The following is a 25826-nucleotide window of genomic DNA, read 5'->3' as shown; positions in this document are numbered from 1 at the left end:
CAGGAAGATTTTGCTTCCTTAAAATAATTCAAGTTCTCTAGTGGTGCAGATGCTGTGAAAAAGCCAGTTTTCATGTTTGTTCTCAACACAGCAAATAAGCTGAAGAAAGATCATCGAAATGTTATAGAACACTAAAACAACCTGTAAAATGCTACATATTTAAATGCTTAACTTTTGTACAGTATGTAGACAATCCCTATTGAAAGTATTTGTGTTTAATATAAATAATTGATGTTTCTTGGATCAATGAACTGGAGATAATACAGCCAGGAAAGATTTTATTGCTTGGTCAAATGAAGATTTTTACAATATTGAAAAAGTTGTGTAGAAGGAGTATTAGTCAATATGAGGTTCCATATCTGAAGTCACTACAGCCTTTGATCAAATTGTCAAAATTACTCACCCACTGGACTGACAGTGAAGGAGAGGTTTGTGCAAGCTCAGGGAATTAAACCAGAGCAATCGAGAGAGCTTTCTCACAGTGAATATAGCCAATGTTCACGTGATGGAATCATAGAGCAGGTTGGAAAGGACCTTCAAAGATCATCCAGTGCCACCCCTGCCATGAGCAGGGACATCTTCACCAGCTCAGGTGACATCTTCATCAGCTCTTCACCTGGTCCCGTCCAGCCTGGCCTGGGATGTCTCCAGGGATGGTTCATCCACCACCTCTCTGGGCAACCTGGGACAGGGTTTCACCACCCTCAGTGTAAAAAATTTCTTCCTTGTGTCTGTCCTGAATCTCTGCTCTTTTAATTTAAAAACATTACCCCCTTGTCCTGTCACAACAGGCCCTGATCAAAAGTCTGTCCCCATCTTTCTCACAGGCCCCTTTTAAGCACTGAAAGGCCACAATAAGGTCTCCCTGAAGCTTCTCTTCTCCAGGCTGAACAACCCCAGCTCTCTCAGCCTGTCCTCCCAGCAGAGCTGTTCCAGCCTCTGATCACTTCTGTGGCTCCTCTGGCCCCTCTCCAACAGGTCCATGTCTTTCCTGCACTGAGGGCTCCAGAACTGGACACAGGACTCCAGGTGGGGTCTCACCAGAGCGGAGCAGAGGGGCAGAATCACCTCCCTCCACCTGCTGGCCACGCTCCTTCTGATGCAGCCCAAGATATAATTGCCCTTCTGGTCTGTGTCAAGGCTTCACTCTACTTAGAGTATGAGCCATTATTCCTTTTCAAAGATGAATAACTTATTTTCAAATATTTTCATTTTCATGTAGTTGTTAAGAATATATGAGCCTTGTTCTGTGTGCAATGACTAGCAGTTAACCAGGGTTCTTGACAGACAACACAATATTTGTCCATAGAGGCTAACAGGTCATGGGATCTACTTGGAAGCACTAAAATCAAATTTAGTCACAAGAACAAAGTTTTGGATGACTGTTATCAAGCATATTATTGAAGATAGATGAAAGATGATACACTTAAGTCAATAGGGACAATCAGCAACATTTGAAGTGTCTGAAGGTATTTTCTTACATTGCTTGTGATATCACTCCCAATACCCTCAATACACAAGCTTTACCATGTAAATGACACATGCTTGGGACCATCTTCTAGCACCAAGCTTGGATTCATACTTCAAACTCTCTTAACCTCCAGAACTAAGCAAGTACATGCCCTGATTTATGAGGATGACCCCTGGGCTGTGAGTTGTTTGGGACAGTGCTGGTCGGATTCACAGAATCACAGAATGCCAGGGATTGGAAGGGACCTCCAAAGCTCATCCAGTCCAATCCCCCTGCCGGAGCAGGAACACCCAGCTGAGGTTACACAGGAAGGTGTCCAGGCGGGTTTGAATGTCTGCAGAGAAGGAGACTCCACAACCTCCCTGGGCAGCCTGGGCCAGGCTCTGGCACCCTCACTGAGAAAAAGTTTCTTCTCAAATTTAAATGGAACCTCTTGTGTTCCAGTTTGAACCCACTACCCCTTGTCCTACCATTGGTTGTCACCAAGAAGACCCTGGCTCCATCTTCGTGACACTCACCCTTTATATATTTGTAGTAAACATTAATGAGGTCACCCCTCAGTCTCCTCCAAGCTCCAGAGCCCCAGCTCCCTCAGCCTTTCCTCACACGGGAGATGCTCCACTCCCTTCATCATCTTTGTTGCCCTGCACTGGACTCTCTCCAGCAGTTCCCTGTCCTTCTGGAACTGAGGGGCCCAGAACTGGACACAATATTCCAGGTGTGGTCTCACCAGGGCAGAGTAGAGGGGAAGTAGATTGGCCAAAACCTTGTAAGAAACCATTCATGCAATTCTAAACTACAGATGATTTAGTCCCCCTGTGTGGAAACGTCTGTTCCCAGGTTAATCCACCAATAAACACATTTCCAAATATATTTCAGCTGTCGGTATGTTCTCAGAGAGTGGTTTATTGGATGGTGAGAGTGTGCACATTGGCAGTAATTTAACTTGCTGGAAATCCATACTCCTGCTCGCCTTCCACCGAGTTTGTCATGTAGCCATACTTGAAGGAAACTACTGAGAATTTGCTGATTGCAGCTTCTTCGGCATCTGTGAGCCATCTGTTCAGTCCTAGCACTTGTATATAGTTCTTGCACATGAGATCTGCACCACTTTACTGGATGCCGGTTTATGAGAACATTATCTGGTTCAGAAGGAGAAAAAATTCCCCGTCACCCTCAGCTGTGCAGTCACTCACCAAAGGTTTTGAATTCACTCACGGTGCCATTGAGAGCCTTTAAGAATATAACCTTTGCACAGTGATTTCTTGAAGTCTTTTTGCTGCACTATGGAAATTGCTCTTCAAAGTAAAATGTTGTGATTTAGCTGGGAACTATTGTAAATTTATTGTTTAGTGAAGGCCTCCCCAAAACCTTGTTCTTTGCCAAACACCTGTCAAATAGTTTCTGGTTTGGGAAAAAAGCATTGCAGTTTGTGACACAGTGCTAGTATATAGCAAAACGTGATGAAAATGGGGCTGAGAGAGATGACTACCATGTCTCTCATGTCCAGTGATTTCCAGGGAAGGCAATGAAGAGAAATTGTAATATTCTCTGAGGCTCTTTTGTAGCAAAAGGAAGAGGTCTGGCACAGCAACTACCTCCAGCTATAACATTTTCCTTTTCATCCTGACTATTTTTGTACTGATGTTTTTCAAACAGATGATGAGGACTGGCACTGAAGAAGCTGGAGGAAGTTGACAATTTAAATGAATGACAATTCTAAAAAACGCATTTGAGAATTTTGAAGAGAAGATTTCTAGGCAGGAACATCCAAATCTCTTGTCCTTTGGCAGGGCTTAGCATGTGTTTGCCTTCCATGACAACACAAGTCCTGTTTCAGAGAAACTTCCTGTTCCAGAAACTTTCTCATCAAATCTATTTGAGTGCAAAGCTTGCAGAATATTAATTCTGACTGAAAAATCTTGCAGTTCTTGTATTTATCCTTAAAAGTGGTGCTGGATAAGAGCACTTTGCCAGCACAGGTTTCTCACAAAGCTGGTGTAACCACATGACACAATTCCTATAACAAGTTATCTATATGTCTATTCAAATTTGCAATCCACTTTGAAAACGTGTTTATCCCCCTGAGAATTGAGAATACATGTCCTAGCACTCCTGTGTCTTTATCTCTAATCCTTTACTTACCACTCACACTGCTTAGCTGAAGTTCAGGAGTGGCCTTTCTACTTAGATGCCTTCCACTATCTCAGCATTGTCTTGATTTAATGCCAGCTCTCCATTTAAATGCAAAATACACTTGGTATAACATCATTACAGCACTATTACTGTATCATGCCTCGCAATCCCAGCCCTCTTTCTCCAGAGATCCATCTCCTCACCACATGAAAATCAATATACAAAGCTACAAGCACAAATCTGGTGTTTGACAAAAGGTCATTGGAGTTCATTTCTTAGACTTCTCTTTAGTGAAAGTAAAGCCAACCTGCAAGAAAACAGGGCACAAAAAGAGAAACCCAGCAATTCTCCAGCTGCGTGGCCTTATTACAGCAACCTTCACAATACATCCTAATGCTACACTAGGAAAACCCAAATTCTGTAGGCAAAAGCTGAAGGAAATCCCACAGCACTCTGGTACTTTAGGAGACAGTTTATATCCTGGGGCTGAGGATCAATATGTCAAAGAAAAGGCAATTCCCCCAAAAAGGCACAAATCCCACCCCTCTGTCTCAACTGCAGAGGCTAAATGTGGACATGTAGTCAAGTGAAGGAGATACTTAATTCACAATCTGTTTTTTTCAAATTTACTAGCTCGTTCTATTGATTTTCTCCTTAACTGAAGTTTTAAAAGGAAGAAATGATCTTGAAAGAAAAGGTCATGAGCGACATAAGAGATAATAGAAAGTCACTCCAATGGGAAAACTGATGCTTGGAAGAGTAAGTCCCAAGCCAAAAAGTCACTCAGCAAAGCTAAACACCCAGAGCTTGTCCCTCACCTTCCCCAGAGCCCTGGCAGTGGATTTCTCTCATTAAACTACTGGATGTTCTTATCCAGCATTTACAGTCCTGATTTTAGGTTACTCTAAGTTTTTGTAGTCCCAGATAAGTAGCCAATGAAAGATGTATATACTTTAATTTGTGTAGAGTATCAACTGGGATTCTTCTGTTGTCATCAAGACACTTCACTTAATCCCCAGGAACCACCAACAAAGCTTTTGAGAGCTCTTGACCTTCTCTCTGACGTGCAACCTTTGCACCACACATAGAACAGACTTTCTTGGCTGGGTGCTTCGTATGTCTCCATCTCAGACTCTTTAAGTAAAGAATATTGAAAGTGGTGCAAAAAACCCATTGCATAAATAGATATAACTTTCCAACTAAAGATGGTTCCTCCTCCTTCAGGAGTGCCTGTTCAGCCAAATAAGGATATTTCAGAAACAATGCCAGCTCCAGCCAGAAACACATTTTTTTTAAGCATGTTTTAAAGCAGTAGTTGTCTTCACTCCTCTTGTATGTTTGCTGTTGTTATTGTTCTGCTTCACCTGAATTTTTAATACACAATTCAGCAAATCTAACCAGGTCATATCAGGTCAGGCAAACAGGATCTCCTGCTTCCAAAGACACCACCTCTTTCCATCACCTGCAGAGTTATAACCTTATATTTAGTGGTACAACCCTCACTCCAAAGGCCAACGCAGTTGAGGTGCAAATCATGTGGGCTGAATCTCACCCTGCAGCTCCTTTTGGCCTGTGGATAATGCACAACTGCAGGTTACAGTCATCTAGGCTGAGCTCTGCTCCTAGCTCAGCTCACAGAAGACTGGCAACTAAACAAAATCAGTGGACTCTCACTCACAGGTGGTTGGGATAATAGCAAGTTTAGCAGAATATTAATAAAAACCGTCTGGTTTAAATTATGTATTCCAATTAAAATATTGATCCTTATTGCATTGGAGTTCATGAAGTTGGTTTATTCAATCATAATCACTCAGATTTCATGTTATAAGTAAGTACCACCTGAAGTAAGATGGGCAGTAAAAAGTCTCATAGCTGGCAGCTGCATCCACAGATAGAGACCTACATTTGTCCAAACTGTAAGGCAAATAATTCCCACTAATTAACAGGTTTTTTTAATTAAAAATTTATCATAAACAATGCAAAAATACAGAGCCACATATTTATTAATAATTTGTACACCAATAATAGCTCGTTGTCCCTTCTTATTTTCACATTTCAATTTCCAGTTGCTGCCTGCCATCTTCTAACCATCTTGCTCTAGGTGGATATCATATTTTCTACAGCGAAGACAACGAAACTGAACAAGAATAGGGCCTTGACTGAGTCTAAACTCTCCAAGAGAATGAAGTGAGACGATGCTTACCATTATAACTTGAGTCTGCAAGCCTAAATACAGATGATCTTACAGTATGATGCAAGCTTTAGATTCCTCAGTTAAGTTCCATGTTCAGTCACAAGTGTCACGAGGTCTTGGGTCAGTCGCTAAAGCTGTGCTGCCATCCAGAAAACCTGAGCAGGCTGGAGGACTGGGCAGAGAAGAACCTAATGAAGTTTAACAAGGGCAAGTGTAAGGTCCTGCACCTCGGGAGGAATAACCCCAGGCACCAGTACAGGTTGGGGATGGACCTGCTGGAAAGCAGCTCTGCAGAGAAGGACTTGGGAATCCTGGTCAACAACAGGATGACCATGAATCAACAATGTGCCCTTGTGGCCAAGAAGGCCAACGGTACCTGGGGTGCATTAGGAAGAGTTTGATCAGTAGGTCGAGGGAGGTTGTTCCTCCCCCTCTACTCTGCCCCGGTGAGGCTGCGTCTGCAGTACTTGGTCCAGTTCTGGGCTCCCCAGTTTGAGAAGGACAAGGAATTAACGGAGGGAGTCCAGCAGAGGGCTACGAAGATGATGAGGGATCTGGAGCATCTTTCTTATGAGGAAAGACTGAGAGAGCTGTGTCTGTTTAGCCTGGAGAAGAGAAGCTGAGAGGAGATCTCATCAATCATCAATAAATATCTCAAGAGTGGGTGTCCAGAGGTTGGACCAGACTCCTTTCAGTGGTGCCCAACAACAGGATGAGGGGCAATGGACACAGATTGAAGCACAGGAGGTAAAGCATCTGAATATGAGGAGAAACCTCTTTACTGTGAGGTGCCAGAGCCCTGCAACAGGCTGCCCAGAGAGGCTGTGGAGTCTCCTTCTCTGGAGACATTCAAACCCACCTGGACACCTTCCTGTGTGATCTGCTCCGGTGAACCTGCTTTAGCAGGTGGGTTGGACTGGATGATCTCCAGAGGTCCCTTCCAACCCCAACCACTCTGTGATCAACTGGGTTTTGCAATCTGCAAACAAAGTCCCAGCAGAGCCCTGGTCAGCTGGGCACCACGCCACATGGATGGGACTCTCTGGGGGGGGTTCTGTGTTATTCAGCCATGGACATTAGATGTCTCTTCCTCACCAAACACACGTACTGAGATGCTGCACCGTTGCCAAAAGAGGACACTGAACAGTTGCTAGATGCAGGGTTAGGGAGCACTGTACAAACAGACACCTAAAACTTCTTTTGGATGAAATGGGGAATATTGTTATCTCCCTGTTCCAGAGGAAGACTGTGAAGGTCTGGTCTGCAAAATCAAGAGGCATTCCTCTGACGATCATCTAAATCTCTCAGACTGGTTGCCCTTGTTGCAGACTCAGGTAGCAACTCATGAAATATGATGTTGACCTCACATAACACATCCATTTTAGAATTCTTTATACACCCTGTGTTATGTGGAAAAATTACCAATCTAAAAGGGCCTTCTAATTCCTCATCTAATGAGACTCTATACAGAAAAGCAGCCAGAGATCCTGCTCATAAACACCTTGCTATAATTACAAGATAAGCAAAAGAATTAGGCTTTCTAATCATAATAAATTACCCAGCAGAAAATGTAATAAAATCTAACAAGGTCTCTCTATATTGCATTGCGTTAACACAAGCTTTTTATATTACCATCGATTGCAAAATGCCATGTGTGCAACTAATTAAGTCAAGAGTGTTTTTCTTAGGTTAAGTAGAGCACCTACACTTCTGCAATTATTATAGCTTTAGAAAGTCTGCCCTGATTCTGTTCCCATTTGAAGATGGGAACAGACATCAAGTCAGCATTATAGCAAGTTTTGTGTGATTGCTCTCAAGTGCGTTTAGTAAATGGCCAAACTGGCCAGGAAAAGAGCTCTAAATAAACCAACAATGCTTTGCACAACCCTAGTGCCTCACATCCAAGGACTTTAATGCATTTGATAAATATTAATTAACTTCCATACTGCTCCTTTGAAGTAGGCAAGGGATATATTTAAGTATCACTTTGCTTGCTACTGAAATGCATTCTCCCTTTCCGCTCTTGAGCGGGATGCAGCAGCTATTTAACAACACACATTAATATTAAACAAGAGTATTAGAGAAGAAGTAAAGAATGCTTAATCCAAAAGAAACCCCAGAGGGATTTACATGGGTAGAAACCAATTACTTAAAGCAATGGCCCTCAAACTCCGTGGGTGACTTTGTTCTCCTTCAGCCACCCCTGTTTGAAATTTAAATTTGTTGTGGACGTTAATAATACTGGAGGATCTTGCAGGGAGTCTGTCACCTCTGAGCTGCAGAGAGAGGAACGCTGGCACAAAATCTGGGCCAGAATTGGTAGAAACTTCTTTTTATTCTGACAAAATATGCCAGGTGACTTAAGTGATCGCAGCACAGGAGGATTTTGGCTTTATACTGCTGAAGGAAGATATGGATATCTGGTTGGAGTTCAGAGGAGTCAGTTAAGCCTTCAAACAGCTATTCTTTCCTCCCACCCAACACTGTCTAAGTGTTGAGACCTTATTTTCAACACATCCCATCCAGTATGGAATTCTGCGCCCAGGAGCAATAATCATCGGCTGGCTCAGGGTTTCTGCCCCATCTCTCTTGGTTGCGTCAAAGGTGGACAGATTGTACACAGTAGGTTACATCTCCTGTTATTGCAGAGAATTTCCCCAAATCACAGCTTTGGGGAAAACTATGGTTTGCACAATGTCATCTCAGCCTCGTGTCCTGCATCACAGGGAAACCTCTTTTCAGTCTCAAAGTGCATCGTCTACTTAATATCTCAGCATGAAGGTGAAGTTCTCGCTCAGGCAGATGAAAACCATTAGAGAAGATTCAGACTTGTAACAAGTCAAAATTTGCCAAGCAGCCACTCAAAAAGTGCAACAGGGACATTGCTGTTTGTACAGCAGAAGTTATATAGAAAGAGCAAATAGCCTTCCTTCCCCATGAAATGTCACCAGTTGTTTCTTGTTGTGACAAAAAGAGGGCAATTCACATAAGATCAGCATTATTTGGTACCTCAGTTTGCATTTACAAATTTTCTTCACTATTTCAACTGTGTCTGTTGGAATGGGTGGAATTTCGCCACGGAAATCTCCAGAGTTGTCCCTGTAAATATGTCACTTAAACACACTTTGTGTACTTCAAATACAATTTTGACAGGTTTTTCCTAAACTATATTTGAGAAATTCAACCAGCTAGCCCATTCTTATAGCCTATCCAAATTATTATATTTGCTTAGTTTTACACCAAATCTGCATCAACGCTTACAGTTTCGGCATCAGGATTATGTTAACAGCTTAACTTGTACTTAGTTATTAAGCACAAACAATTCTGGCAGGCAAACCAAATATACTTCTTAATTGAAAACATCACGTCTTTATTTTTCCATCAAATTAATAAATGAGGTCACCGGATGGCTCTTTTAGGATCATCGCATTGGGGTTATTAGGTCTCATGTTCCTTTTGTGCTTCACCGCAAAGCTAAAAAACCTTAATTCTGCCAGCACATCACATGAAACACTTGCACAGCACTGGCACTCTCATGCAACCATAGAATCATAGAAGCATTGTGGTTGGAAAAGACCCTTAAGATCATTGAATCCAACCATAACCTAACTCTGGTACTAAACCATGTCCCTAAGAACCTCATCTACACATCTTTTAAACCTCTCCAGGGATGCTGACTCTACCACTGCCCTGGGCAGCCTGTTCCAATGCCTGACAACCCTTTTCAGGAAGAATTGTTTCCTAATATCCAATCTAAACCCCCCCTGGTGCAACTTGAGGCCATTTCCTCTTGTTCTATCACTTGTTACTTGAGAGAAGAGACCAACACCCTCCATGCTACAACCTCCTTTCAGGCAGTTGCAGACAGTGATAAGGTCTCCCCTCAGCCTCCTTTTCTCCAGGCTGAACAGCCCCAGCTCCCTCAGATGTTCCAGCAAAAACCCAAATCGCACAAACACAGAATCCTTTCCTGGATCGCCTCTCCCATATTCACAACACATGACAGCAGAGAGAGATGTGCCATAGAGCAATGGCAGAGGGACTCTCCATTTGACATGCATCAATAAATCTCTTCCTCTAAAAAAGAACTTATTTCTTAGAAAGGTCAAGTGTCTTTTACCAAGCAGTTAATTTTGCAACCAGGTATTCAGCCTGCCAGATGGGCACTATGGTAATGTTAATTGACATTTTATACAGTTAAAACTTTGCTTAGCAGAGTGCTAGCATCTTTTTCCTTTTCAGCGTTGAGGAACAGGAATAAATCTTCATACGGGTGATTTGACAGAGGCTGCACCAGGCACTACTTTGCTTGACCTGAACATAATTCCCTGTAGAGCCACTACTCCTCATCTCTGTAGAGGGCATCCCAAAAGAGAAAACAAACACGCTTTCCCAAGTCCTTTAAACCTCTGAGCACAAAACCATCCTACATCCCACCTTGAATTGATCAGTATTTTGTCTAGATATTCTGCAGAAAACTGTAGTCTGATGCATGTCAGGCATTTGGATGAGGTTTGGTGGTGGTGCATTTGCACTACCTGGTACCTTGGAGCCTGATCCATAGATAGCGAGTGTACACACTGCTGCAGTATGGATCTTAAATGGATTTACTCATTTCTACATTAACAAATCCTCCATGCCAGCTTCCTGGACTTATTTATCTTTACCTAAAACACAGCAAATCTTTGGACAGCTCATGAATTACCACCAACCGATGTTGCTGAGAGATGTTGTGCTGCTCTTTGTTTTGGCATCATGGCTAGCTGAAAGTTTCTGAGCAAATCCAGGATGGTCAGCAGGATGACCATGAGCCAGCACTGTGCCCTTGTGGCCAGGAAGGCCAATGGCATCCTGGGGTGGATTAGAAGGGGGGTGGTCATAGGTCAGAGAGGTTCTCCTGCCCCTCTACTCTGCCCTGGTGAGACCACACCTGGAATATTGTGTCCAGATCTGGGCCCCTCAGTTCCAGAAGGACAGGGAACTGCTGGAGAGAGTCCAGCGCAGGGCAACAAAGATGATGAAGGGAGTGGAGCATCTCCCGTGTGAGGAAAGGCTGAGGGAGCTGGGTCTCTGGAGCTTGGAGAAGAGGAGACTGAAGGGTGACCTCATTCATGTTTATAAATATATAAAGGGTGAGTGTCAGGAGGATGGAGCCAGGCTCTTCTCAGTGACAACCAATGATAGGACAAGGGGTAATGGGTACAAACTGGAACATAAAAGGTTCCACTTAAATTTGAGAGGAAACTTCTTCTCAGTGAGGGTGACAGAGCCTGGACCAGGCTGCCCAGGGGGGTTGTGGAGTCTCCTTCTCTGCAGACATTCAAACCCGCCTGGACACCTTCCTGTGGAACCTCATCTGGGTGTTCCTGCTCCGGCAGGGGGATTGGACTGGATGAGCTTTCGAGGTCCCTTCCAATCCCTGACATTCTGGGATTCTGTGATTCTGTGAGTCAGCGGCTGGAAGAGGCTTAAAACATCTTGCAGTTCAAAACACTGGGAACTCACAGATATTCACGGGATAAAGTTCATGTACTAAAAGATAAACCACACCTCTAGGATCCTTACATCACATAGCAATGTTTTCTCCAGTCTCACAAAAAACCCCTGCTAATACTCAGAAGTCCCTATTTCCTTCTGTTAAGTAAAATTTTGAAACAGAAAACACTACACTTCCTGTGGACAAAATGAAACAATATCAACAGGATATATTTGAAATCAATGTTACCACAAGATGTCACTCTAAACTTTATTTAGGGTTTGGCTAACTTTGAAGAGATCAAAATTACTTTTTTCTGAGTATATTTCCTTCCAAATTGTATTTACAAAGCTTCAAAGATAAATTAATTGCTTATAAGGAAAAATCAACTAAGCTAACATGAGAAATACAGTCTTCTCCACCAAAGCTCATTGGTAAATCCTTAGAAGGGTACGAAATGCTGACAAGAATAAAAACAGAACGATCTTTTGGTTTTAGAGGTTTAAGAAGAACAATAATGAAGTTACAGTTTTATATTGCAGTTCAACACGGGAGATTAAAAAGGATTCGAGAAAAAGTAAGACTTGGGAGAAAATACAGTGCGACTCTGTATTTATCCCTCTGTCTCACTGTAATTAGGTCGGATTTCTCCCGCTATCTGATTACTATATGTTTTGAAAGATGCTCTCCCTAAACAATTCCTCCTGCTACCTGCAACTACTTAGATTCTGGGAAGACAGTCAATCTCCCAACAAATTATCTGATGAATATGAGCATTCATATCTATGAATATGGAAAAATATGCAACTATATCATGTATGTGTGTGTATATATATATGTGTGTGCATGCACTTATTTACATAATATTGTGAATATATGTAATTTAAACATAAATATATACACATAAAACCATAATTATGGTGAGAAAAGGCCACAAGGACGCTGTTGGGCCACATCTCCACCACTCAGGGTGCGCAGCAAGGCAGCGGCAGAGCCAGGATCTGGAAACGAGTCCTCGGAGCAAAGCTGCTCTGACACCATTTGCTCTGACATTTCCTTTATCAGTAGCACATTCAAAATAATGGTGATCCACGTCCCAGTGCCTCCAAGAGATATGCCTTCAAAATTATTATTTTGCAGAAGAAAATCTAAACCATCTAACTATTGGGATAATAAAAATCAGATCTAAGAGATCAGAAACGATATGTTTAGTAGTCTCAGCATCTCCAATAGCTCAAGCAGCAAAGGCTGGTGTGAAGTGTCTGACAGTTTTAGCCTTGCTTTAAAATGCGTATTATTGATATCATCGCACTATGGAATTTGCGATTAGAAGCTCTTTTTACTATCTTTAAAGGCTAGGAAACCGCCATGTAAAATTAACTACAAAACACTGATAAGGTTATAAATGTATCTCCCAAAGTTAGAGTGTGCCACAATTTGAGTATATGGTCACATAGCGTTTTTCTCTCTGCTTGACACTTTATTCAGTATATGGAATGGGCGCTGGGGAAGCTGCCTGAGCAGCCTTGGCACCATTTATCTCAGGAGCTGAAAGGCTGAGAGTGATAAGAAGATTTCTTGAAGGTTCTTTAGCTTAAGAGCATTAAATGCCACCCCGGGAATTAAATCCTACCTCTGACTCCTACAGAGAGCCTCAGTGATGGTCGCGAAGTCACGTACACCATAGTTTTCCAAAACGATCACCCATCAAACCATCCTCATGTTTTAATTGCCCAAAACAAGACATTGGGAAAGTCTTGTCAAAATAGTTACACTCCTGTTGCAGCTGGAGCTGTGGTGAGACATTAAAAGTGGTGTATCTGGTGATGTATCAGGTCAGAAGTGTCTCCAGTCAGGCCTCTAAAATAACTTTACTGCTATTTCTCAAGGCTTCAGTAGCATCCCAGTAGCACAGAACTACAATCCCCTCATCACACAGGAAATGATGATGAGAAAGCAACGGGTTAAATACTTGCCCATGAGATAAGTCCTGCTCCTTCTGTACACTGAACGAAGCAGGATTTTTTAAGGAAAACAGTTTGAGGTCAAATAAATAAGTACTGCACTGTATGAATGTACAGGGATTTAAGCCAGTTCAATTCACAGAAGCTACCGTAGTTATAGCACTGCCCTACAGACCTGATTCTTTTCACATCTCTGTAAAACATAACATAATGATAATTATTATAAAAGCTATTTTCTACTTCCAATGCCTGGGACTTTTTGCGATAGTGTCTTAATCAACCACATCAGCAGAAATTCAAAACACACAACTACGATGACAAAATGGAGACAGGAAAGAACAAACGAAAGGCATAAGTTCAGTCTTCTTTGAAAAGAGCCCATAATTATCTCAGTAGCAGATCAGGGTGACAGAGCTCAAACACATTGACAGAAAATGGACCACATGATAGAACACACGATGGGAACGAACAACACAGTCTGCAGTATTTCTTGTCACGACACTTTTTAATGCCCAACAAAGCTGCAAATACAGAATAATACCTGAGCAAACTACAGTAGAAGATTGAGATAAATACGATATCCACAGTTACCTGTTAATATATATACCCATTTATGTAGGTATTATATATATATATATATACACAGAATCACAGAATCGACTGGGTTGGAAAAGACCTCAGAGATCACCAAGTCCAACCCTTGGTCCAACTCCAGTCCATTGACTCGATCATGGCACTGAGTGCCATGTCCAATCTCAGTTTAAACACCTCCGGGGATGGTGAGTCCAGCACCTCCCTGGGCAGCCATTCCAATGCCTGACCACTCTCTCTGCAAAGAATTGCTTTCTCATCTCCAGCCTAAATTTCCCCTGGCAGAGTTGAAGCCCATGCCCCCTTGTCCTATTGCTAACATACATATATGTATAGGGAGGATTAACTAGTTTATTTTTGTGTATCTTACTATTCAGTGCTGAATCCCAATTGCACTTAAATCACTTAAATCAGTGGTTTTCACTGACTCTCATAACACAGGAAGCCCAGGGTTAAGAAAAACTAGCCTGGAATTCCAGAAAAGCCACAGGAGTGGCACCAGGCAACAGATTTGGCTCATTTATAGCAGCTTTGAAATCCATAAGGTACAACACTCTTCAAAGCTAAAATGTTTCTGTGATTTTAAAACTGACATGCAGCTTCTTACGAAGTTATACCCGCTAAACAAAAATCACCTCTCAGTCCAGCCTAAAGCGACTCAGCAAACCAAAACATTAGAGAGGAAGAACAGCTCTGCTATTTTAGAGACAAAAATAAACATTGGGATTACTGATGGAACAGCTTGCTCCAGATTATTTTCTTCCATTTTATTAGTTGATGTACAAACTACATTAGCAAGATATAAATCCAGTCTTTATTTAACACCAAAAAATTCATCTATCTCGTTGTCCTTTTATGTTGCCTCAGCTTGAAAAAGGAGAATACATTATTCAAAATAAAACTAGATTATCTAAATGCATCTCTTAATAATTTGTCTCTAATTCTCATCACAAACCAATAACAGGCTATCCCTATTTAACGCAGAGAATGAAAAGCTTTATACTGGGACAGCAGCCACACAGCAACAGCTGCTCCAACTGCATTTTATTACTTCTAATTATACATGGAATCCATATGGCCAAGATACACTTATAAAAAATAAAATAACAGGAAAAAAAAACAGCTTTTATTCCTTGTTGGATATTGAAATCTAACAAGCTCAACAATTATCACATTGCTCATATTAAAAACTCATCTTAGAAATGGTTTATCTCCAATGCACAGCTTTTGCATTTTGAATGAGCAAAGCCCACAAAGCTCCTGAATTCCTTGTTGAGATGTAAATGCTGTCATTCACTGGTTAAAAGGCAGCAAAACAGGAGCAGAGGGTTGCATTAGGATTACAAGTGATTATGTATTACCTAGGTTGTATCAGTGCTGTAATCGGTTTCTTCTTGTACACAGATAGACTGAGAAGCCAAATACAGACCTGGGCTGGGATTCGGAATTTTTTGGAGTCCATCAGCATCCATATGCAGCGGTTTTACGTAATTCTTAAAAGAAAAGGTCAACAGCAAGGATGAGATCCCAATCAAAATTCCCACAAATATAAGAGGTATCAGAGCTTTGCTTTTGGGTTCAGGTCTTTTCTGGTAATTCACAAGCTTATAGTAGTTAAATTATTTCAAATAAAACCCAATTGGAGGTGCATACATGATTCCCACAACTTAGTACACACTCTCTCAGAGTGGAAAATAACCAAATTAATACGAAGAACTTGCTGTGGGAGGGCTACTCACATTTCCAGTTTGGGCAGCAAGAATTGGGAGCACCAAGCCCTGGCTCTGTTTGCTCCTCATCTCTCACCAGTAAAGCATCACTGTAACCCCCAGTAAGTCCCAAAGGCAAAAGCGATTCTGAGATTTTCAGAGAAAGAGAAATATTTCAGCTCCTCCATCACAGACACAACTAAGAAAGGCAGGGTAACATTTCTGACCTCGTTTCTGAATTCCCCTTTCTGGATACCTGATGTTCCCATAGTACCGTGACGTCTGTCTGTCCTTTCCCAGCACGTGCATCCATCTGCCAGCTCTCACCAACTAACTTTGAACCCTTTACCCACTGGATAGAAGTTGATCAATAGAAGTGAAGAAGCTTCAATTCCTCCAAAAGATCTGCAGGTACCATGAGGTGGGGAGAATTAGAAGAGTTGGAGAGAAATGAAGATACTGCAGAGTAAATGTCATTGCCATGGTAGCAAAAATAGCAGTGGGCCAAAATCCTCAGAAAAACAGCCATGTTAGATCTGTCTTTTTTTTTTGGAAGAAATGGTTCACTCTGTGCAACCAGACTTTGGCTGGAGAACCATGAGGGTTAGTTCCTCGAGCTGGCTGCAGTCCAGCCCCTAGTTCATAAAAGAAACTAAAAAAAGGGATCACACCATTTCAAACCATCCCAAAGATCCAGCACTGCTACCTTTAGCTGTTTTGAGAGCAAGCGCAAATTTGCTTACTAAGAGAATTGGACTTCAAGAATAAAAGCAGCTGCAGCTGTCTTCAGGCAAAACAAAAGCTGCTCTTGAATTTAAATTTCAGCTCTGCTGTAATTTATGCTGCAACAAAGAAAGATGCCAGTTTGGGAAAGTAGGGCTCTGTGCAGAGTAATAACAGGCTTCCCCATTGTCAGACATGTCATCTGAGTGCTTCTCAAATGTGACAGAGCACTGAAGGGTTTTTGCACATTTCTTTTGCTCCTCGACATTTGTAATAGTTTCAATATTTTTAGATACGGCTGTAGAAGAATCTTTATCTCTTAGTCAGGGAAGGTCTGAATATAAATGTCTGGGAGAATCACTCCAACACATGATACAAGACAAGTGAAGTCAATGGGAGTTTTTTCTATTGACTTTGTGAATGCTGGACTCAGGCCCTGGGCGAGGGGATTGCCCAGAGTCCCTGGGCCAGACACAGGCTTGGCTGCACAGGATTAACTCCCCAGGAATTCAGTGTTGTTACAGGAGGTGAAATAGCCTGACATGACCAGAAACCAGCTCGCTGAGATTAAGTTTAGAGAACAATGACATGAGATCAGTGACCTTACATTTAGGAGCACGGTAAGGAGCTAAGCGTGCCGAACACATAAGCAGGTTAAAAACATCTACTGAGGGCGAGCTTGGCAAGTGTGAATAGATAACACCCAGCTGGGCTTTCCTACTGAAAAGTTTCCCAATACAGCAATTCATTTAAGATCCTTTTGGTTCCTGAAACACTGACACAGCACTAAGTGCTGTGACATCAGTACAGGAAAGATATGGACCTGTTGGAGAGGGGCCAGAGGAGGCCACCAAGATTATCAGAGGGCTGGAACAGCTCTGCTGTGAGGACAGGCTGAGAGAGCTGGGGGTGTTCAGTCTGGAGAAGGCTCCAGGGAGACCTTATTGTGGCCTTTCAGTGCTTAAAAGAGGCCTGTAAGAAACATGGGGACAGACTTATTAGCAGGGCCTGTTGTGATAAAACAAGGGGTGATGGTTTTAAATTAAGAGGGGAGATTCAGGCCACACATGAGGAAGGAATTTTTGACCCTGAGGGTGGTGAAACTGTGTCCCAGGTCGCCCAGAGAGGTGGTGGATGCCCATCCCTGGAGACATCCCAGGCCAGGCTGGACGGGGCTCTGAGCAACCTGATCTGGTGAAGATGTCCCTGCTCATGGCAGGGGTGGCACTGGATGAGCTTTGAAGGTCCCTTCCAACCCAAATGATTCTATGATTCTGTGATTCAATGATTCTATGAACATGCTTCCTCCTGTGGATGGAGAAAGATTGGTACTAGTGAGGGCCACCATTGCCTTTGAAAGGTGACTGTCAATCACATTCCCCATTTTGATATCCTCAATTCGTGCAGCTTTATCAGGAGCCTTCTGAAATTTGGTGTTGCTTTGCTTTCCATGGTGCCATGAGCATCAAACCTTACGTTCACTTGAAAGAAGTACAAGAGTATTCTTGGTGGTTGTGGAGAAAAGCCTGAAAATATCATCACAGTGTTTCTTAAAGTAACTTTAAAATCTCTATGATCTAAGAACATAGAAGAAGAAAATAGCAACCTGTGGTATTTTATATATTATTTCTATGCCTTTTGTATCTCACAAGCTCTTTAACACTGAAGGCCATCGTTACCATGTGTGACTAGCACTGGATTTTTGAGGTGTTTCATGATCCTGACTTTTCCCCTGACATCTATAACCGTTCTTAACACCTACTTTGTTGCAGGTTCCATCTCCAGCCCAGGACTGTGTTGCATGTCTCCTGCTTTCCTCACCATTTACCCTGCTGTTCACACATCTGTTCCCTAGTCCTGACCCATCTCCTTCCCCCTAGTCTCACATTTCCTCCTGTCACTATTTAAAGGGTTTCTCCTTAAACACAACATGCCTAAACAAATTCCGTGTCCTTCCATTAATTGCCTCTACATCCTTCTTCTCTCTCGATGGTAAACAGCATAATTCTTCTTTTCAGCATTAGAGCCTACAAATGGGGGGACTTATTATTACCCTTAGTTGACATGCATGGCTACATCTATCAAAATCTTTACCATTTTTCATTCTTAGCGTTTTCCTTTTGTGACAGGGGCATGTTTCAACATCCCATCATTACTCCTATGACGGGTTCCTCTCCAGTTTCTTTCATAGCAGTTTTGTAACATCCACATTATTCTGCAGAAATGGTACAATACCATTAAAAACAAAACAAAACAGACAACAACAACAAAAAGGTGATGCAGATTTTAGTTGAAAACATGCCATTTTAAAATTCAGGCAAATTTACGCAATCACAAGAAAAAAACATAAGACATGGTTTCAAAGTCCTCAGGAAATACGTCATCCAGTGCAGATCGGGTTTATCCGAATTTTAGAAAAACCTATTGAGATTAGTTTTTACCTAATACTGCATAAGATGATTACAGCTATTTGTGGCACTTTAATTCCTGCTAGAAACAAAATGATGTTTTATAGAGATATATCTACAAAACAACAACAACAATAAAAAACCACACAGAACCCACGACCCTGACATAAACCTCTTTCATCCATTTTCATTCCACGGAACAGCCTCCTAAGCTGTAAAATCAAGCACTTTTCTTAATGAAATGAAGGCTGGACAAATACATAGCAGAAGGTTTTAGAAAGAAATTGTGTTAAACTATGTATTGCGTTATAAAAACTGATTAAGTTTCATAAAGAATAGAACAAAAAAAGAAATGTTTGGTCGTTGTGACTTATCCAGATGACTATTATTACTGTCTTTCGTGGTTTTCTATCTCTGCACAATGCGTCTAAGATGCCCCATTACGAGACAATCCCAACAAACAAGGCCTTTGGATTTCCGCAGGTTTCATTTCCTCTTCCTCGCAGGGTTATAAAAAATAAACACTCCCATCAGAACAACATGTGCTACAATTTGAGAGGAACTTACGATTTCAATATCATTTAGCTACAAATGGCCCTACAAAAAGCAAAAATGTTCACAAGCTTGTAACAACAGTCGCGTAGCTCCTCGCCGCGCGTAGCAGGATTGGTACAATCCTTTTGGTGAAAACGATTTGGAATTAAGAGCGATGTCAATATCTAAATGTGCGTTCTTCCCCTTGCACGCTCCTTCTGAAGAGTTTCTCCTCGTCCCCCCCTCTTAGGGCTGGATTTTCAAAGCATTGTGTTCGAGCCGCTGGAGTGTAAATGGGTCTCCAGAGACGGCGGCTCCACGTGTTGCTTCGAAAATGTGCCTTTTCGCAACTAACTCAGCTGTAACTCAGCACAGCGACTCTAGCAAGGCATCCAGAAACAAGAACACCCCAAAGGGAGAAGATGATACTTTTGAACCCGAATTAAAATGTAAAAAGACAATCCTTCAGTAATCCTTCTGGAAATCACTTACAGAACTTTAACTTCTGTATTTGTAGTCACTTCTTGCATATGTAGAGCGTACATATGAAAAATATTGAATCTTCACTTTTCTCATGTTACTCCCTCGTTCAGTAGTCAACAGTTAATATTTATGAAACACATTGAGGACAGAAAAAATCACGCACACTGAGAGCCAAAGTTCAAAGGCGGTTGGTTGAATCAAACCGCACAAGCATAAATTTGAGAACAAAAGGAACTAGACAACACTAGACTTGAAAAGTGCCTCTATAATTATTTTATCTGTTCTTGCTATACTGAATTTAAGACATTCTACAGATTTTAAAAGCATTTTGGAAGTTAATAAGGATTGAACACACACTTGGAGGACAGGGACAGTTATAACAGCTGAATTTATTTGTAAAGGAATCAAATTTTACTAAAGCTGTAGGACCTACAAAAACTGAATTTGGCACATAAAATTCTGTCCACTGATGCCTGGTAGCAACGTGCACTTCTGCATCCAGGTTAATAATTCTGTATCAAAACTACATTTTTCATTAGTAGTTACAGCCTAAATATTCAAAAGGTCAATCAGTTCTGGATAAAACCAATTTTTGACATCTATAAATGAGATCAAATTTTGGAAAGCGATGGACACTCAGACTGTGAAAATGAAGTCTAATTAAGACTAGGCACTCAAAAATAGATACTTTCAAGGCAATTAGACATTCTGTAAATATATAAAAGACAAAGGAGCACTTGCAGGACAGAACTTAAAAAGAGATGACAAGCTGTGCCTTAGGTACTTCTTTGTGTGGTGGTCTGATGGTGAATGGAAGAAACTATGACAAGAAGCTAAAACAGATGTCATGGAAGTGGGTTGACGTACCGATTATGCAAGAACCTCATTATTGATTGTGTAATAGCATCAACAGCCACACTTAAAATACTGATGAGAGGTCAGTCGTTTGTATTATTGCAGAATCTAGACCAACCGAATAGCAAACCAAATGTAACAATGGGAGATTCTGAGCATGCCTTGTGATTCCCAAATCTCTTTTATAAAAGGAAGCATTTACAAAGACAAGACATCCACAGGCCTACAAATGAAAATGCAATCTAAATTCCGCAACACCACACTTCTCAATCAGTTATTGTGGTAATCAAAAGATTTCATGTATTCTTTGGATTCAGCCTTAATGTATGTAATGAAACTTCTTCGTTTCTGGCATGTGCAATGCAACAAATATTGCAGTGGAGCCACACAAAAAGCACATATGTTGTTAGAACACTTGAAAAGATCACTTCAAAGTACCACAGAAGTAAATGTACATCTAATGTAGATTCTGTGACTTGTGTATTTCTTCAGTTCACACTTCTACATCCATAGTTATCTTCATAAACATGGCACAGAAACATCCCACCTTTTTCACTCCTTAGTTCAAATCTATTTATAACTACTTAGTAAATACTATTCAATTATGAAGTCGTTTACTTTTTTACAGAATGCACAGCAATTACAATTACGTAAGGTTTATAAAATAAAGTTAATCACTTTAAAGAAGCTGAGAGAAATTACAAGTAAAATAGCATTGACATTAGTCACTTCCATTTGCAGGAAATGTTAACACAGATTTTTCACAAATGCTATAGAAATTACTGGAACTCTTCCCAGACCTCCATTGTTTTCACAGCAATAGTGCAGTATTGACATGCTTCTACCTTTATGACGTATAATCAACATTTTTCCCTAACTGTTAATGATTGTAGCTCTGCAACGAGCACAATCGGTACTCAGGCTTCAAACAACCATGACTTGAAGGTATGTGTGCTTCTACAAACACCATTTGTGTTAAGAAATGTGCCTAGTTCTGCACAAAATCTACAGATGTTTGTGAAGGAATAAAACACCAAGAGGTCAATGCAACACGGGGAGAGGGTAGAGGGAGGTAGAGCAAGGTTGACGCACAGTTACTGTCACCACTTTCCACAACTGGAAGCACAGACACGGCACAAGGGACAACAGGGATGCTACAGCACACAGGTACGCTCATAACCTTGAAAACATATATGACAACTTATGGAAGTTATTTTTTATAAAGCTGTAAACCACCAAGTGCTCAATTTTGAAAAATACTGTCATTTACAAGGTGAAATGGGGACCTTCGTGTGAATCCAAGATAGACTGTGATGCTCAGCATATTAATGCATGAATTTGAACATTCTGCCAAAGTTTCACTGTGTCCTTGAGCATTTTTCTTGACTAATTTCTGAGTTTCTTTGGCTGACATTTTTCACAAAAATTTAGCACAAAAGACACAAAAATTTTATATGTTATTTGGTGACAGTGAAGTCAATGAAACTTTGGCCATTTACCTGTGTGGAGATGGCTTAATCTTCAACTTTGCAAAAAAACCCACATTTTTATCCTACTCTTGTTCAGTAATTTCCATTAAACAAAGGAAGGTAGCAAGGTTTAGAAATAACCATTCAATGCCTTATCTTGCAAGAGGATTTTGTTACGCTTTCCTTCACTATAAATAAGCAAATACCTTTGAAACATCAGGACAAGTTTCCTTGCAGAGAACCTGGAAGGATCATCACAATTGTTCAGTTGCAAACACATATTAAATAGTGAGCAATAAAAAAGTTACTGGTTTTGACCCAGCTCTGGACTTTGAGAGCATACATCTAATATTAAATATTAGTACCTACCTAGAAGTGCCTGAAACAAGCTGCTTTTAAAGATGCCCATCACCTTTCTGATGGCTTTTTTCAGTTGTTGCTCTTCTGGCTTCCTTAGTTTTTTACAATATTCTTCCAGCAGCACTAAAGCTCGGTCAGTATCTAAAAATGAACAAGTACAAAAAAAAAAGTACTTTATTGGCTCTGGAAAGTATTTAAATGCTCAAATATTAATTCCACATTTCTAATTCTATTGCTCACACGTGTAAGGAACATTTACACCAAATGCTGTTGCGTTCTGTTGTTAACTGTGTGCCATGAGTAACATGGGCAAAATGGAAGATGAACCCAACACCACAACAGACAGATGACTGCCTATCTGAGACCTCCTTGCAAAGGGAAGATGACCTTTTGAATGGCATCTACAACACGTTTAATTTCAATTCATCCCAAACCTGATGGAAGTTACGGATTTTAGACCCATTTACAGTTTGCAGAAGCTACAAAATTATAGACAATAAACTTTCTGGATACCCATGTAGGAAAACTGGCCTTAAAATATATTGAGAAGACATGAAAATGTTTGCTTGGCATCTGCAGCACTCTGTTCTCTGAATAGCAAATGTGTATCTGAAAGGCAGGAGTCCAAGAGGGTGGTGTTTGGGGTTTTTTTTTTGGTTCCCTCACTATATAAAATTGCTATTTACTTCTTTGGTGAAAATGAGACTTTGAGAGCAGACTTCCATTCATGTGTTGGCTCAAACGTCGCAATCCAGCCTTTCTGTAAGAGTCCAGAAACACAGAGATCTGTTTCTCCTGCCGCTATTATCTCTCTGTAGTCATTTGCCAAGAGCATGAGTGACACATAAAATTGTATTAAATCCAAACATCACCATCTTACATATAAGAAAGCAGAGAAACAAGGAGAATTAGACTTTACCTTCCTTTCTCCCCATCATAAGTAGCCCACAGAAGTGTCCATAAATATGTATATGACACTCAGATGTTTGAACACACTATTGTAATACTAATATATTGCCACCAAGTTTGCAATAAGATTCCCAAACAGTAAAAGAAATACAAATTAATAATTATATTGAAACAAGTGCCTTAATATATATCTCTTACAGTACAGTTCAATGAAAGCTTCATTACCAAGGGAGGCTCAGACTCTTTAGTTAAACTAAATAAAGTACTGTCAAAATGCTTGGGAAAGCAAAAGAGATCGCTTTTATCATTATTTTCCCTAAATAATTGAAAACAAATATTTTTTTTCACTATATAAAAATTGATTGTCTTTGTTCACCCAAAGATCTTGAACACGATCCCTGTAGCATGGGACTCATGGCGTGACAATTCAACTAGTTCAGAGTAAGGGGAGAGACTCAATTTGCATTCTGTAAGTTGATAACATTCTCAAATTAAAAAGAGGGAATATTTAATCCATGATTAACTTTTAAGAAGATGTAATTTATTTTCTTTCTCCTCACGGAAATTCTGGATGCTCACAAGCATTTTATCAGAGAAATTAAAAACTCCGTAAATAAAAAAGAATTGGAATTAAATATCTGTATATACACACACATATAAATATATATGTATAAATCACATATTTATGAAGATTAAGTAGTGATTTATAGCAGTGAAGATATTTAAATAACTAGGAAGCTCATATATATAAGCTACAAAGAGAGATCAGCTCTTTCATAGGCCAGGTCACAATACCTGGGCTGGGCTTACACCTCAGATCACTCAAATCAAAAGTACAGCCTCAAAACAAAGTTCTAGGTCCAAGTGGGATACGGTTGGGATATTCCCAACAAATGGCTGGTAATAAAGAATTAATTCTACATGTGAACTCAGCTTCTTTCACCTTGAAAACCCCAATCACATCCTACTTTTCACTGACCTCGTGACTGTGTCTGGCCCACCTGTAACACCCATGCTTCCCACTATATTCTGAGAGTTCTGGCTGCCTTTGATAAAATAATTAGTTAATAACTTAAAGCATGGGTTGGAATCAGGCATTCACCTTTCCCCCAATAGACAGGTTTATGCAATGAATACATTATTATACATTAATATTTATACTAACTTGAAGCAGCAGAGAGTAGTGGAAAACCATTGCAAAGTATCCAGCACTGAGGACACTTTTCAGAAGTGGACTCCCCGAGAAACCAGAAAAAGGGGTTGGAACACCAGTTCCACACCAGTGAGATGCTCTTCCAGTCCATCTTTCTCAGTCCTTGGTGAAGTGTGCTGACATCCCCTCCCTCATTCATAGAATCATAGAATAGTTTGGGCTGGAAGGGACCTTCAAGGCTCATCCAGTGCCACCCCTGCCATGAGCAAGGACATCTTCACCAGATCAGGTTGCTCAGAGCCCCATCCAGCGTGGTCTGGGATGTCACCAGGGATGGGGCATCTAATCATTCCTTCCCTAAAGTGTATGCTTCTTTTTTGTTTAAAAAAAAGCTACAAAAAAAGTAACATCCTTTGAGGGTATGAGCAGAGTTTTTATTTTCTATTAAATTCTTATTTTTCTGTTCATCAAGAAGAAAAATGCCTACTTTTGATTGACCCCAAAACAGTCCTAAACTCTACAAACTGAACAAACAGCAACAAAGAACGAATCTAGTGTTAATTCTAAATCCTGGCTAAATCCCAGATCAAGTAATTATCTTCCTGGCTAATTTTCCTCTCTAGCTTTAATAGGATACCTTAATTTTCACTCCCTCCCTAAGCTCCTGCATGGAGTTGTAGTGTTTTCCCCCACAACTGCCCTCGGTAGCAGTGTATCTACTTTTCCAAATAACCAGCAATGGGTTGCATATGTTGGGAGATCCAGTCACCCCCAGGCTGTCCTGCTTTTGCCGAAAGCCACCACTGATGTTCTGGTGTCAACTGGAAACGTATCTTGACCAAGAGTATTTTAGCACATCAGGGAAGGGCCTGTGTAACCACCACCACTGGGGTTTATGAGGGACCTGGGGTTGTTCAGCCTGGAGAAAAGGAGGCTGAGGGGAGACCTTGTCACTGTCTGCAACTGCCTGAAAGGAGGTTGGAGCATGGAGGGTGTTGGTCTCTTCTCCCAAGTAGCAAGTGATAGGACAAGAGGAAATGGCCTCAAGTTGTGCCAGGGGAGGTTTAGGTTGGATATTGGGAAAAATTTATTCCTGGAAAGGGCTGTCAGGCATTGGAACAGGCTGCCCAGGGCAGTGGTGGAGTCACCATCCCTGGAGGGGTTTAAAAGACATACAGATGAGGTTCTTAGGGACATGGTTTAGTACCAGAGTCAGGTTGTGGTTGGACTTGATGATATTAAGAGTCTCTTCCAACCAAAATGATTCTATAGATCTATGATTCTACTTGAATCTCCAGTAATTTTGGAAGCAGACTAGGCTTTCAAAAAAAAAAAGCAACTTTTGGCCTTTTGGACAAATTTTAGTGGTTATAAATGATTTGGGATCAGAT

At 41.0% G+C, this 25826-nt stretch overlaps 1 protein-coding gene across 11 annotated transcripts in view; it reads right to left on the bottom strand.

The window, feature by feature from the left end:
* Window positions 1-25826, bottom strand: part of DLG2 (discs large MAGUK scaffold protein 2) — a 1047967-nt gene that overhangs the window by 1006189 nt on the left and 15952 nt on the right. For all 11 annotated transcript variants that reach the window (XM_071798683.1, XM_071798777.1, XM_071799041.1 and 8 more), the window contains exon 3: window positions 22383-22514. In XM_071798683.1, coding sequence (XP_071654784.1) covers window positions 22383-22514 — 132 coding nt within the window. The remainder of the gene's footprint in view (window positions 1-22382; window positions 22515-25826) is intronic.

Source organism: Patagioenas fasciata, chromosome 1 (genome assembly GCF_037038585.1).
Source record: "Patagioenas fasciata isolate bPatFas1 chromosome 1, bPatFas1.hap1, whole genome shotgun sequence".
Lineage (NCBI taxonomy): Eukaryota > Metazoa > Chordata > Aves > Columbiformes > Columbidae > Patagioenas > Patagioenas fasciata.
This window is presented reverse-complemented; position numbering and strand designations above follow the sequence as displayed.